The 16,240-nt window shown below is 34.1% G+C and overlaps 1 protein-coding gene across 4 annotated transcripts in view; it reads left to right on the top strand.

The window, feature by feature from the left end:
* The window catches only part of CEP350 (centrosomal protein 350), a 151,672-nt gene that overhangs the window by 27,256 nt on the left and 108,176 nt on the right, over positions 1-16,240 (top strand). For 3 of the 4 annotated variants that reach the window (XM_027612703.2, XM_027612706.2, XM_027612704.2), the window contains exons 4-8: positions 1,183-1,297; positions 2,326-2,485; positions 5,819-6,432; positions 11,410-11,523; positions 14,857-14,970. In XM_027612703.2, the coding sequence (XP_027468504.2) occupies positions 1,183-1,297; positions 2,326-2,485; positions 5,819-6,432; positions 11,410-11,523; positions 14,857-14,970 (1,117 nt within the window). The remainder of the gene's footprint in view (positions 1-1,182; positions 1,298-2,325; positions 2,486-5,818; positions 6,433-11,409; positions 11,524-14,856; positions 14,971-16,240) is intronic. The other variant, XM_027612705.2, reaches the window with a different exon arrangement.

Genomic DNA, 16,240 nt, shown 5'->3' on the forward strand with positions numbered 1-16,240 from the left:
CAACCTGTTTTCATTTGTGTTCTGTCCAGTCTTGTCTGGAGTTGAGGAATCCAAATTTGCCAAGTGATGCATAGTCCCTTTGAAGGGAGATTCTTTCCTTTTTCTTTTCTTTTTCATTTGCTCTCCAGGAAAATTACTCTCCTAATATGTCCTTTCTTGTTTTCTTTTGTATCCTACCTAAATTTGAGTCACCTGTTTCTTTACTGTGTGAATATGGTATTTTCTGTCCCCTAATCTTTTGAACTGGTATGAAAATGCATCTGGAAAAGGTACTATAACCTAGATTTGGTCATAATGTAGGGTCAAATACAACATCATACATGAGCATTATATATCTACAATGTAGGAATCATTTTTATCCCCAGTTTAATTTAGAGTTAACCTAATTTAGAGCCGAACTGTTAATAGTCGTTTTTCAAAACTATTGCGTTTTTAGGAATTATTTTTAAGGATGATAAGGGGCTTATAATATAAATGGGAGAAAAAGCCTGATACAGATTATGAAGATTTATTCCAATTTTGTGAGTACATTGTACCACAAAACCTGAGTTTTCTATCCTGTGAATTTTATCTTTATTGTGAAACTTATTTTATAGACATAAGACTATTAAAAAGTTGTAGTTGTTTGAACAGTTCTAAGTTTTAGTCCATCTGAATTGTTCTTTCCTAATTTTTGCATGTAAAATGCACAGGATATATAGCATAATGATATGTGACATATAATGTCAGAAAATGTACTGCTTCCTTAAAAAAACTCAACAATAAAAAAAGTAGGTCAACAAGACAAATAGAAACTTTTTGATATTCTTCAGAATCTTTTTGATTTTCTTGTCCAAATTTGGACAGCATTGTACCACTTCTTACTATAGGTGAAGTAATAAGTAATGAAAAAATGAATATTGAAAAAAAATATTCAAAAAATTCCTGAGTTGTTTTGACTTTGGAGAAAGGTATTGGACAATATATTTTAAATAACTTTGTAAATTGGGGCGCCTGGCTGGCCCAGTCAGTAGAGCATGTAATTCTTGATCTCAGGCTCATGAGTTCAAGCCCCACATTGGGCATAGAGCTTACGTTAAAAAAAAAAAAAAGGTAAAAAATAAAAAATTAACTGTGTAAATCAATGGTAGGTGGTTTATATACAGAATTAACCTATTTGTTGTGATGGTGTTTAAACTTTAGCTGAGACACATTGAAAACAAATTAGAAGTAGCCCCTACAAGTACAGCTGTGTTTGATTCTGTCATGGATACCAAGAAATCTTCTGCAAGTGCTACCCGAAAAATAAGTAGAAAAGGTATGTATAAAGTTACTTTCAAAGATACAAATATATTAAATATAAATTTTGATATTAGTTTTGTTTCAGTTTAATTTCTCTTTATAGTCCCTTATATTTGCTAGCTCTTTTGTCAGAGATGATAACCTCATCAACATTTAACTTTCTTGTCTTTGGTACTGAGTAGTTATGAAGCTGCCTCATGTTCAGTGACTGTAGATGATGTTTTCACCATTTTTTTTTAAGATTTTTAAATTTATTTATTTTAGAGAGCAAGAGCGAGCAGGGGGAGGGGCAAAGGGAGAGGGAGAAAATCTCAACCACGGAGCCCATTGTGGGGCTTGATCTCACAATCCTGAGATCATGACCTGAGCAGCAATCAAGAGTCGGATGCTTAACCGACTGAGCCACCCAGGTGCCCCATGTTTTCACCATCTTTTGATCAGGGACTTTAGCATCACTACCTCACCTTTGACAGTGAGTTTTCATTGGTTTTTAGTGATGAGAATTTGATTTTAAGTGTTTGGAATTATCTATGTCTTCTTTTAAATTCATAGATCTATCAGCTTTGAGATTTAGTTGACTTAATGAGTTTTACATATTTTTAGGGGATTTTAAATCATAATTGGAATATCTAACAGATACTGCCATAAATTGACAAAATGCAAATATTTTCTTTGATTATCTTTCATATATGTAATTCTGTGGTTTCTTAAATAGTGGGCTAAAACCTAGAGGTTAGTACTTTCCATTAAAACTAATTTTTTTTTTAACCTGTGAGTCTGGTGGGTTTTACTTGATAATTCTTTTTTTAAGTGAGTGACAGCCTTTGACAAAAAATAATTTTATATGTAGAGTTTTTCATTATTTGGAATAGTTTTTTCTCTATAGATTGAGTTACTATAATAATTTAACCTGAATGTTCCCCATCTACTTATCATATAACATCCGACTAGAGAGGCCAGAAATAATAGATACCTGTTATTGTCACAAATACTAGTCAAATTCAGAGGCAGTCGTATGTTCTTACAGATGTCCTTTTTCTTCAGATGGTAGATACCGGGATGATTCTTGGGCTGATGCTCCAACCGCCAAATCTTGCACATCACGGAAAGAGAAATCCCGGAGCCCTCTCAGAGTTACCACCCTGGAGAGCAACGTAAAGAAAAATAACCGTGTGGAGTTTCGTGAACCTTTGGTTTCTTACAGGTTAGTGTTCACAAACAAATTATTCAAGTAGGTTTAGCCTGTAATATTTACAATAAGATTACGGTTTATTTTCTGAGTTTTTCATAGCACTCTGACTCTAGTATTATTACCTTTTTCATTTTCCAAAATTATAAAGCAAAAATCTTTTTTATTATGAGATACTGACTTTCCACTCTTTTACAGATGAAGTATTTGGGGGGAAGAAGTAATAGCCCAGGCTAAATAAACACCCTTATATGTATTTAGCGTTGAAGCGATAAAAATGGTGAAGAAGATACAGAAAGAAGGCCAGGGAATTAATCTGGGTGAAAGTTCATAGTTTAGTAAAAGGAGAAAGAAAAAATGTGAATAATAACCGTTTTAATATATATGTTTCCTGCAGACAGATTATTCAGTCTCTGGAAGTATGGATATTTTTTTCCTTAATATCTCAGATTAGGTGTTGTGCATAATGAACTTTTTATAGCTTAGTTTCTTCTTCTTCTTTTTTATAGCAGTTATCAGTTACCTAAAATTTCTTTCTATTGAGAATATGAGTTGGTTTATTGTTTCACTTTGTTGTTAGTGTCTCCTTTCAGCAACTTATTACCAGATGTTCAGGAATGATGTATGAATTTTGATAGTATGGATAATATCAAATGATATGTATTTTTGTTAGCTGATAATTTAGGATATTCAGTAGATAAAATGATAGAATTTTATATTTGAGGAACATTTTACTAATGTTATAAAATATGTGTTAATGCTTTCAGTATAGCAAATAGTCATAAGTAATAAACACTGGACCTTTTATTTCTTTGTTTCACTTATTAACATTTGTAGTGTTATAAAATGTCAATCAGTAAGTCAAGGAGTTTCATGATGGTGCCAGATATTACCGGGTATATGTTTGTACTCTTAAGCTTGAGAGAAAGAATTTGGGAGATGGAGGTAGATCATGGGTTCATATCAGTTCATAATACCAGTATTTGATTTGATACAGTTTTGAAATATCTAGGTGAAAATATTCAGTAGGCATTTGAAAATTTGAGCAGGAATATGTGTGAAAAGGTCAGGGCTGGGAATAAAAATTTGGGAGTTTTTACTAGTGTTGAAGCGATAAAAATGGTGAAGAAGATACAGAGAGAAGGCCAGGGAATTAATCTGGGTAAAAGGTCATAGTTTTAGTAAAAGGAGAAAGAAAAAATGTGAAAAATAATCAGAGTTCAGAAGTCTTTAACCACACAAATATTAAGCAACTTGCCTAGAAACATAATCATCATCGGAATTGAAACTATAAATTACTCTTTATCCATATTCTGGTATTCTTCCTGCAAAGAATACTACTTGATATTTAAAATTTTGTAAATTATATATCTTTTAGGATTAAAAGAAATACCCAGGGGATAGCTGTGAATAGAACATCCTTCACCTGGCTGACTCCATCACTTAAGACTCACTGTTAGCTCCTTTTGTATGAAACATTGCCAGATCTGTTTCTATTCCACTCCATTCCCGCAGCCTATTTAATCCTTGTTGTGTGCTCTTAATAATACTCTATAACTTCCTCTGTTAAAGCATTTTCATGTTGCATTATATTTTGATTCCATATCTACCCATTACATAGCTTATGTAAGGCTGTAAATCTATCTTATTCTCAAAACAGCTTAATGCCTGTCATTTACTAAGTATTTCATAAATATTTTTTCCTAGCATTTATTATGAAAATTTTCATATTTACAGAAAAGTTGAAAGAATTGTGTAATAAACACCATTATATGTATTTAGTAAATATTTAATGAATGAGTTAATGAAAGACTGTGGAACTACTTTTTTTTTGGTGGCGTAGGCTCAATTCTCCTTCCCTTTTTAAGATTGTGACATGTTACGTAAACTACATTTTTATGCTTTATTTTATTCTTTTTGTGCTAATTTTATACCTAACTTATTTTAACTATGAATTATTGTGGTCTGGTAAAGGTAGTGCAAATAACTGAATTTAGTCTTGATCTCTGGTGGAAGCTACAGGAGTCAGTTCTCAGCCCCCATCTTGTTTAATAATCGACCATTCAGAACAGGGTCTAATGTTTTTTGGGTCATGGATTCCAAAGAGAATTTGATGAAAACTGTAGACTATCTCCTTAGAAAAATGTACATACCCATAGATTCACAATAGATATAATTACTATATTACACTATAACAGAATTATGGCTTTAAGAATTTTTGTGGTATTTAGAGTTTTATGCCTTTACACGAAACATCTAGATCAATGGTATATAATAGAATTGTTAACGTGAGCCACACAATTTAACTTTTTTAGTAGTGCCATACCTAGGCACATGAAGATGTTTTACATTCTTTTTTTGTTGTCATTCTAAGTCTTTAGAATCTGGTATGTAATTTACATTGTAGCATATCTCCCATTTGGGCTAACCACATTTCAAGTGCTCAGTAGCCACATGTGGCTAAAGTCTACACTTTCAGACATTGCAGATCCAGATTGTTATGTTCACTTTTATAATTTTGTTGGGTATTTTTTCATCAGTTATGTGCTCTTCTTACTGCTGAGGCTTGTCTTCATTAACCTCCCTTTTAATAAACTGTTTCTGTTCCTAAAATATAACTTACTAGAATGATCATATAAATAAAATAATAAATAGAATAAAATAAAAATAGCCTCTGGAGGAAGACTTCTGCTAATGTTTTTATGAGTAGAGAATATGGACTTTGTGATATGTACTTTGGCAATGCCTAGTCTTTGCTTACTCCACAATTTCTAGATGTGCTTTACATAGTTTGAAGATACCAAAAAAAGTGGTCTGTGGTTCAGAGACACTTAACTTTACTAACTACATTTATTTGGAGGAAAATATTTATTATACCCCCACTTTACTTCTACTTCCAATCTGTTTGTTCATTTGGTACATTATTTAGAAGTTACAAATACAAAATTTGAGAACTTTTTTCCTGTATTTAAGATTTCATAGGGGGAAAAAAGATTTCATAGAGAAGTAAAATACACATTTTGGTAATAGATGTGAAGTGAATATCCAAAGTCAGATTGTCATCCTATTTTCTGTCATCCTATATCTCTCCATATATCTTTTGCATATTTCTTATTTTATAATACACAGATTAATGATTTAGGTTATTTGCCATCTAACTTGATAGAGGGTGCATTGAGCATTGAATCTTAATATTAGTAATGGTTATTTTGTTATTTAACCTACTGGAATTCCAAAACTTTTTTGGGGTCTCTAATGTTAGCTTAGAGTTCTCCCTTCAGTTTGTACGACTGGTTTCAATTTGGTTTTTGAAATCTTTATTCAAAACTTATTATTTTTTAATAATAGGGAAATCCATGGTACAACTTCCAATATAAGTCCTAGCCATCTAGAGTCAAAGCATGTATATTGTGTGGATGTTAATGAAGAAAAGCCCGAGAACAGGAACCGGATGATATGCAATCGAGAAGAACAGAATATACATTGCTGTGATTTTGAGAGCTCCCAGGCATCTGTCATCAATGGTACAGTGGTTAGGTTTTTAAATGATCGACCAGCAATTGATGCATTGCAAAATTCTGAATGTTTGATTAAGATGGCAGCTCCTGTGAGAACTGAGGAAGAAAATCCTAATAGAGCAAAAGGAAATGAGAAGGCTTCTGTAAGTAACATGGGCCATGATGTTGATCCAAAAGTGTTACGGATAACTGACTCTTCTCCGTCCTCTACTAGTACTTCTAATTCCCAAAGGTTAGATATCTTAAAGCAACGACAACATGATGTCAAACTGGAAAAACTCAAGGAGCGAATTAGAAAACAGTGGGAACACTCAGAAGAAACAAATGGCCGGGGTCAGAATCTGGGTCATATTGACCATCCAGTAATGGTTGTTAATGTTGATAACTCAGTGACAGCAAAGGTCAGGAAAGTGGCAACAGCACCACCTGCTCCAACATATAAAGGTTTGTAATCAGTCTTTGTGTCTTTCTGTCTCCCTGCCTTCTTGTCTCCCTTTCTCCCTCGGATGTATTTGAGTAGAGAGGATTATCTTTAGAACAGGGTGTGATTCTCAAATCAAATGCTTAAGAAATTAATTCAAGGTACAGGTTACAAACGCAGATTCTTGGATGCTACACTGGACCTAAATCAGATTTTCTGGGTATAGAGTCCAGAATTGGAGTTTTTAACAAGTCCCTCCGGAGATTCTTATAGTTTAAGAACCCCTATTTGAACAGTTTAATACGTTGAACAAAAGAGAACATAAGAATTAGTACCATTCTCAGAGAACTGGAAGAATATTACTCTTATTCTGCCATTGTATTGAGATTGCTGTTAGCCATTCTTTCAAAAGTAAATATTTAAAAGATAATTTAGTCAATTCCAGTTACATTTGATTACAGAATATTTTGGCACTGATATTTTGATCCTGTTATTTTAAGTTTTGAGTTTTGACAATAACAGTTTCCCCCCCATGTTTGAGAAATATTTAAATCAGATTTATACCTAAAAAATTTTTTTAAAATAAATCAGCTTTATACCAATATAGATAGATTTTCATTGAGAAAATGCTTTTCCAAGAGAATTTCTGTTTTGTAGGCAACTCAAGTTTTTACATATGGTGGTTTTAAGGAGTTTGTATTTTTATGTTCCTGAAATTATTTTCAGGGTTATTCATGCATGTGAAGTTTTTAATATAAAGAGTTGATTCGGGGTGCCTGGGTGGCTCAGTTGTTAAGCGTCAGCCTTCAGCTCAGGTCATGATCCCAGGGTCCTAGGGTTGAGCCCCACGTCGGGCTCCCTGCTCAGTGGGAAGCCTGCTTCTCCCTCCCCCACTCTCCCTGCTTGTGTTCCTGCTCTAGCTATCTCTCTCTCTGTCAAATAAATAAATAAAATCTTTAAAAAAAATGATTCATTGACCAGATTAATCTCTGTTAGACTTTTGTCATTAAAACTTCTGCTACCATAGCCTTTCTTTTGTGATACTTTTCAAAGTTCAGTTTTTCTAGACCAGTATATAAAGATCAAAATATTATCAAGATTCATTTTTTTCTGTTAATTTTAAGTTGTTAACAAACTAGGACAGTTTTTGCTATAATTTTGTTTTGTATTTTTCTACCCAGTCTAGCTTTTCTCTGACCAGCTTTGCAGTTCTTTGTAGTCCTAAGGTGTTTTAGTCTTTTTCTCCAGAACAAATTTTATGTATACAGTTAGAGGAATTATCAGGTTTAGTTTGTGTTGCTTATCATGTTTTGCTAGTGATATTCATTGTAAATGAGGTAAAAGATGGATGATTTGCATTTTATTCTTGCTAACTTGTGATAAAATTGTGAGCAGTTACCTTTAGAATACTGAAAACTTGCTCTGTTATCCAGGATTATTCTAATGTATTATTAATTAAATTATTTCATGTCCTTCTAGTCATTTGTGTACCATGTAGTAATTGTCCATACTGTTAACAGAGCAAATAGCAAATGGTGGGGTCAAAATGTTCTTGTTGGTTCTGAGATAGTGATTATCTAGAACTTTTGCTATACTAATGTCAGATCCATTAAATGAAGATGGTACATTTGAGATGTGTTTATTTTAGAAATCAAAGTTCTGAAATTCCAAAAGTTATTCCACTAAGGCAAACTTAAGGTGGTCAACTTAAATCCATATTTTATTTAATAATTTACAAAAATCTAAAAATTAAAAATAAAACACAACCCTAAGAACCCGAGTGAAAATCTTAAAATCTTAACTTCCTTTGAGTTGGTGGCTGGATTTCCCATATATTCTCCTTTCAAGGAAACATTCATCTCTATCAGAGCCTTTCTTTATATTTGCATCTTTACTTATAAATTAACTTGAAGAAGCTTTCCATATCTACAACAGTTTCTTTTTCTGTCCCCCAATTTTAGAGTAGTGCCCCCTTTACACTTTCCGCAGTTTCCGTTACCTCCTGTCAACCATGGTGGCTTATTAATTTTTTTAACCTGTTTTTGTATTAAAATATTTTACAAATAGAACTTTTGGGGGGCTAATTTATTAAATATAGCATACATTTGAGAAATCATAACAATATGGTTTCCAGTGTCCTAAGCAATGGATTTATTTTTTCCAACAGTGAAAAACTATTTTTTGTCAACTTTTTGGCAATGTAAATGAAAAGGATCTTAATATGCTGTAAAGTGACATTTTAATTTCATTTGTTCAAATACTTAATAAATGTACTTGGTTCACAATTCAAAAGATGAAAAGGGTGTACCTTGAAAAGCTGTTGTGCTCCAACTACCTGTTCTCTTTCTGGAGATTACTTGTGTTAGCAATTTATATATCCTTCTGGAGATAATTTTTGCATACACAGACTGTGTGTGTTTATTTTCTTTCTTTTTTTTATAACTTTGTTAGTATACTAAGCCTATTCTAAACCTTGGTTTTTCATGTATGTTTTTGCTTTCTTTAAAGACATAGGAAGTGTTCTATGATTCTGCTTTAAAATTTGAAGTGTGAACACAAACAGTGTTTATGTGATTTTTGTTTTATACTTAGTTGTTTGCATACATTTTTCTCCCTAGTGTAAATGTCCATGAAGTTTACGACCTTATATTGGTCATCCTTATTTTATTTCAGAGCCTAGTACAGTGTCTTGAACATAAATGCACCATAAATTTTTTATTCTATTTAATAAATTCAGCTAGTAAGAAAAAAAGGGGACAAAGAGTGGAAATATAATAGTCCCCTCTATCCTTGGGGGATACATTCCAGGACCCCCAGTGGATGCCTGAAACTGAACAGTACTGAACCCTATAAATACCCCTTTTTCCTATACGTACATGCTTATGATAAAGTTCAATTTATATATTAGATACAGTAATATATTAACAACAATGACTAATACTAAAATAAACAATTATAACAATGCTCTGTAATAAAGGTTCTGTGCCGTCCTTACCTTGTTGTGATGCTGTGAGGTGATGCGGGCCTGTGTGAGCAGATGGAGGGGGGACACGGGCACTGCTATAGCGTTAGGATACTGCTCTTGGCCTTCTGACAACGCGAGGATCACCTGATCCTGCACCCTGCTTGACGGGAGGTAACGGAAACTGTGGAAAGTGTAAAGGGGGGCTGCTCTAAAATTGGGGGACAGAAAAAGAAACTTTTGTAGATATTGAAAGCTTCTTCAAGTTAATTTATTAAGTAAAGATGCAAATATAAAGAAAGGCTCTGGTAGAGAGAAATGTTTCCTTGAGAGGAGAGGGGATAGAAATGAGAGTTAAATGTAGAGACATGAGTTGGGGGTGATGGTGATGAAAAGTTGAGAGAAAGAGAGAGATTGGCATGGGATTGCCATACTTTCTTATTACAGACCATAGTTTGCAACAAACTAGACACTACATTTATAAAATTTTTCCTCGTATAGGCATGATCGCGTGCCCCTTGCCACAAATGTCAGGTGAAATTAAGCTTATGCTATTGTGCCCAAGAGCTGAATAGATTAATTTCTCTTAGACATGTAATCAATTTAGTACATTTTATTTAACACTTCTAGAGTGCTTTTGCCAATTTCTGACTCCAGTCTATTCTTTACATTGATTTAATTTTACAAGTATTTATTGGCTGCCAATTCTTTGGTAAGTTGAACCCATCTGAAAATACAAATCTTTATACTACCCTGGTTATCATATACTCATTATTTTATTATTTTGTAAAATAACATTCCAAGCTTAGTGTATTTCTTAAAGAGTAGAGATCAGTTCAAAATAGGAAATCAGAATATTAATCCCTAGGAAATAGCACATGTGTAATGTTTGTTGAGAAATTGAAGAAATATGTTTTCAAGACCTGTTTCCCACACTTTGGGTGCATTTTGCTTGTGTAGATAGCAGCTTGTCTGTTTGTTCAGCCATAGGCAAAAATCAGATAGTAGCAATTAATGAATGCCTCTCTCCAAAGAAAGAATTAATATTGTCTCTTTCTTAGTCCTGAGAAGAGTAGTTCTGTGTCTGAAATCCATAATTTATAATGATATGCACTTATTTAATTTAGTGCTTCTCCATTTCTAGTCTTTTTGAACAAATGTATATTGCTTCATCTCAGTGAAGCTTACTTTTTCCAAACAGTATTTACCAGTACATTATGTGGTAGCTAATTATGCATCCTTCTTTAAAAACCTTATAAAGCTGCTCAACACCATTTGTTATTAGGGATACCCAAATCAAAACCACAGTGAGATACCATTCACAACCACTAGGATCCTCTTATAAAAAACAGACAATAACAAGGATGTGGAGAAATTGGAACCTTCGTACATTGCTGATGAGAATGTCAAATGGTGCAGCTCCTTTAGAACATGGTTTGACAGTCCTCAAAAAGTTAAACATGAAGTTACCATATGACCCAGCAATCCACTCCAAGGTATAATATCCAAGAGAATTGAAAACATATGTCCACTGGAAAACTTGTTACATGAAGGTTGTTAATACTAGCCAAAAAGTAGAAACAGTTCAAAGGTCCATCAGCTGATAAGTGGATAAACAGTGTTGGTATATTCATACAATGCAATGTCATTCAGTAATAAAAAGAAATGAAGCTTTGATACATGTTACATAGTCATTGAAAACATTATGTTAAGTGAAAGAAGGCAGACACAAAAAGCCACATATTGTATGATTCTATTTGTATGACATGTCCAGAATAGGTAAATCCAGGAAGATGGAAGGTAGATTAGTGGTTGCCAGGTAGTGACCAGAGAGAGTGATGGAGAAGTGGCTACTAATGGGTACAGGAAATTAGATGGTGGGGATAGGTCCATAACTTTGTGAATATACTAAAAACCATTGAACTATATACTTTAAAAGAGTGAATTTTATAGTATGTTAATTATATTTCACTTAAAGTATAGCAGAATTTATAAAGCAACTTTGATAAGAATGTTTTGTATTGTTGGTATAAATTAGGCTTCAATCCTTCAGAGACCAAGATTCGAACACCTGATGGGAAAGTGTGGCAGGAGGCTGAATTTCAAAACATGAGTAGAGAATTGTATCGAGACTTAGCACTTCACTTTGCAGGTGAGAGTAGACCTTTCTTAGATTTTGCGTATTTTATCATGTATGCTATCTAACATCATATTTAAACATAAAGTTGTCACCAAACTAAAGATATTTCCCTTTTTTAACTGCATGGTATACTTAAGTTGTTGTGGTTTCAGTCGTAAGGCTCTCTTAGCCTCTAGGCTCTCCTCCAGGATTAAAATTAGTATACATGTCTGATGATACAGAAACTAGGCTATTTTTAACCTGAGGGACTTTCAAAGTCAGGCCTGTCTGATTTGAAGGAAACATAGCTGAGTCTAGTTGAAGTTTATTTCTACTAGACCTCTGAGATCTTTGAGATGGTCAGTAATTTGGCAGGCAGCAGATAAAATGATACGAACATGCGGGCAAGATGCAGAAAGAAAAACATCAAAGGAAAGGAATACATTTACAGAATTGGAAATAGGAGGGACTTATGAAAGATTAGAAGAGGGAAATAGGAAGATCATGTAATGTTACTAGTTATTGAACACTTGCTGTGGTTGGGGGCAAGGTGCTGCATTCTTAGACTTTTGTATTTTTTTATAGTTGTGGAAATGAAGGCTCACAGAGTAATTTTCCCAAGGTTGTATAGGGTAGTTTAGAATTAAAGCCAAGATTCAAAGACAACCCTGTCTGACTCTAAAGCCCGAGACTACTAAGCCCCAATAGAGATTTTACTAGTAAATTTTGTGGTATTAAGTGTCCAGTTTTCCTGCTATTATTATTGGAACACTGTGTTTAGAATTTTTTTCCTCAGGTGAAAAGGGAGTATAATATAATAGTTAAGAGCAAAGATTTTGGAATCCTAGCTCCACCTCTTATTACCTATGTGTACTACCAGTGTTACATGACTCCTCTTCCTTGGTTTTCTCATCTGTAAGACAGGGATAATTAACAGTATTCCTTCATAGGTCAGTATCTTTACAGACTAATAGAATGATGTACACCAAAGAATTCTTCAAGAGGTCTATTAAGACTGCCTTCTCGGGGCGCCTGGGTGGCTCAGTCAGTTAAGCGTCCAACTCTTGATCTCGGCTCAGGTCATAATCTCAAAGTCATGAGTTTGAGCCCTGCTTTGGGCTCCATGCTGGGCATGGAACCTGCTTAAAAAAACAAAAAAATCCTGCCTTCTTTCTCATGGTGGTTGAACTCTGTTCTTTTGGCTAGGACTGACCCATCTACTTGTGTTTTAGATTCCATTTACTCTTGTGTATTTAAGGACATTACTTTGTTCCTTATTTCCTTTCTTTTGCATCATCAAGTTTTCCTTCTCTACGAGGGCATGCCCATCAACACACTGTTTGATGACGTGCTGTTAGCCGTCATAAAAGAACCCCCTTTTGGCCCTGCTCTCTTCAGTTATTGCCTTGTTTCTCTCCTATTTATCTTATACTCATCGTCTCCAGGTTTTTTCCTCCCTTTCGCTCTTGAATCCTTTCTATTTGGTTTTTGCTCCAGCTTCTCTGTGGACTGCTAATTTTAGGGTCATCAGTGACTTCTGCATTGCTAAATCCAGTGTTTAATTCTCAGTTGTCATCTTGATCTCTCTGCAACATTAGACATAATCAGTCACTTCTTTCTTGAAACTTTTTACTTAACATCTAGGATACCTTAAATGTTTTGGTTTTCCTTCTGAGTCTAGGTGCTGCTTTTCGGTTGTTGTTTGTTTGTTTGTTTCCCTAATTGGCTCCCTGATATCTAAACAGAGCCATGCCCTGGTCTCATTACTTGGATCCATCCTTTTTTTTTTTTCCTCTTTTCTTTTCTCTTCCTCTCTCTCTTTCTTTTCTCTTCTTCTCCTTCTACTTCTCCTTCTACTGCTACTATACTACTACTACTTATTTACATACACACTAGGCAAACTCATCTAGTCTCAGGGATTTAAATATTTTCTGTTGCCGATGATTCCCAATATGTGTCTCTAGCCTAGACCTCTCTGAACTTAGAGTCATATCCAGCTACTGACTCCACATCTCCCTTTGGATGTATAATGGGTGTCTCAAACTTAATATATCCAAAATAGAGCTAACTAAATGAAGTCATGATATATCCCTTAAGCCTACTCCTCTGATAGTCCCTCCATCCTATCTTTCTACTTGTTCAGGCCCCACATCTTTTTTTTTTTAATTTAAATTCAATTAGTTAACATATAATGTGTTATTATATAATATTATGTAATAATAATAATATATTAATATATATGTATTATTATTTATTTCAGGGGTATAGGCCCCAAATCCTGAGTTTTCCTTGATTCCCGTATTTTTCTCAGACCTTATATTTCATATTGTCCAAAATATGTCTAAAAATATAACCACTTCCCCCATCTCTGTCAAGGCTCCCTAGGTCTAAGCCACCATGAGTCTCTTGCATGATTATTTCAGTAGCCTTCTCACTGGTCTTCTGCTTCTCCTTCTTCTAATTCATCTTTTCTCATCACAGCTGTTAGAGTAAGCTTGTTAAAATTTAATTTAGATCATATCACTCCCTTGCCCCAAACTTCCAAAAACATCTCAATCTCATTCTTAGGTGAAACCTGAAGTTCTTACAATGACTTATAAAGCCCAACACGATCTGGTCCTCAGTTATGTCTCAGACTCTAGTTCTTTCTACTTTTCTCTTTGTTCATTTTACTCACACCGGCCAGCTTGCTGTTTCTCAGGTATGCTCCTGCTTTAGGGCCTTTGATTCACACTTCCACTTTGCCCAGAATGCAGAGCTCTATATGTATTTTAAGTTTACACTTCTTCAGATCTGTAACTGAGGTTGATTTTTAAGTTTTTATGTATAGCTAGTCTATTCCCCTAGGTTGGAATTTAAAAAATTAGTGACAAGTAATTTATATGTGAAATACCTTGACATTATTTGGGAATATTATACTGAGTATTTTATAAAGTTTTATTCTAGAAGTTCATGAATATCTCAGTTACATAGGAATTTTTAAGTGAAATAAGAATCTGTGAAAATGCTCACCTGTGAGATTCTATAAATGATACGACCCTGGCTTGGAAAGCATTACTTTTATAGCTTCTTCTAGTTTGCGAAAGTGGGGTAAATTTCTTGAGGGTTTTCTGAAAACAAAAACAAAACAAAAATGAAAGAAAATAAAGAATTAGAACCTAACAGTGGGGGTAGTGGTAATCTTTAGACTGTTCCATATAAGAAGTTGGCATTGGTAGCTTATGGGTCACAGAAATAGCCTCAGCAAAGGTTTTTTTCCTCCCCACCTGAATCATATACTTTACAGTGATTTTTCATACTGGGGAGAGGATGAGTGGGTGGGTAGGAATCATTATAATATTTACTATAAGTGTTTCTGCTTTTCAGATGATATCTCTATGAAAGAGAAACCTGCTGAAAAAAGTAAAGAGAAGAAAGTGGTCAAGCCAGTACGAAAAGTCCAAAAGGTAACACAGTTACCAAGTCCAGAAGGCAAAACAGGTTAGTTTTCTCAATATCATGTCCAACCTAAAATTACATAATACTGAAATGGCATTCTATATGGAAATAAATGTTTGTTAACCAAATGGCACATAGAAGAATTCAGTACATTTTATATATCTTTATTTTATATATGTGTTTTATTGAGGTATAACTGACAGAATAAGATGTACATAGAATGTTAGTTTGATAACTTCTCACATCTGTTATACCCGTGAAACCTTATGTTCACCATAATACTGAACACATCTCTACATCTCTCCCCCCACTTTTATATCGTTATTTTTAATAGAAATTAACTAGATTAAAGATAATGATTTTTATGTAGTAAACTTTTATATATATAAAGGGATTGCTTATAACTGTCACTAAGTCCCTTCACTTACTCTCACAAGAGAATGAATGTTGCATAAGAAAAGCATGGCAGCCCATACCAGTAGTGGTCAGGCCAGACTCTAAATAGATCAGGACAGGGAAAAAGAATTCCCTAGTTTTGTAGTGATTAACACTTCAGGCCCAATTCAGGTTGTGTGGATTTATAGCCTAGTCCTGTCATGTCTAGCTTTGTTCCTTTAGTGAGTAAGTTAATTTTAGTGTCCCTTGGTTTCCCCATATGTAAAATGGGAAAGCAGTAGTACTTCTCTCACAGGGTTGTTGTGAAAATTAAAATAGTTAATACCTAAAGGAACTCAGTATTTGACACACGGTAAGCACTCAAATGTTAGGTATGATTCCATTAATAATAATTATTTCTGGCTATCCTGAGAATGGTGATTTAGCTGTCCTATTCATGTTAGTGGGTAATTTGGGCTGAGAGAGTGGAGAAAGTTTGGAATTTGTCACTTTCATTTTGGAGACATTCAGAGTCAGTCATTCTTACATTCATTCATTATGCAGATATTTGTGAGCCCTTGTTATATGTGAGGCACTGTGCTCTACTAAGCTTAGGCAATACAGTGGTAAGCAGGATACACATGGCCCCTGCCTTCTTGGAACTTCTAATCTTGTCAGGAAAACAGTAGATACATAGTTACAATAAAATGGGATGAATGTATTATAGGGACTTTGCAAGGTCTAATGGGAACATGGAGCAGGAGTGATGGGGCACTGGTTTTTAACCAGGTACTTGTTTTTCTGGTCATAGACTAATCTATAGAATGTCAAATAACATATTTTGTGACGTTCATTGTTAACTCTAGATGTCAGAATGACCTGGCTATATACGAATGAAAAATAACATTTTTTAAAAAAGATTTTATTTATTTATTTG

The sequence above is a fragment of the Zalophus californianus genome, chromosome 10 (genome assembly GCF_009762305.2).
Source record: "Zalophus californianus isolate mZalCal1 chromosome 10, mZalCal1.pri.v2, whole genome shotgun sequence".
NCBI lineage: Eukaryota > Metazoa > Chordata > Mammalia > Carnivora > Otariidae > Zalophus > Zalophus californianus.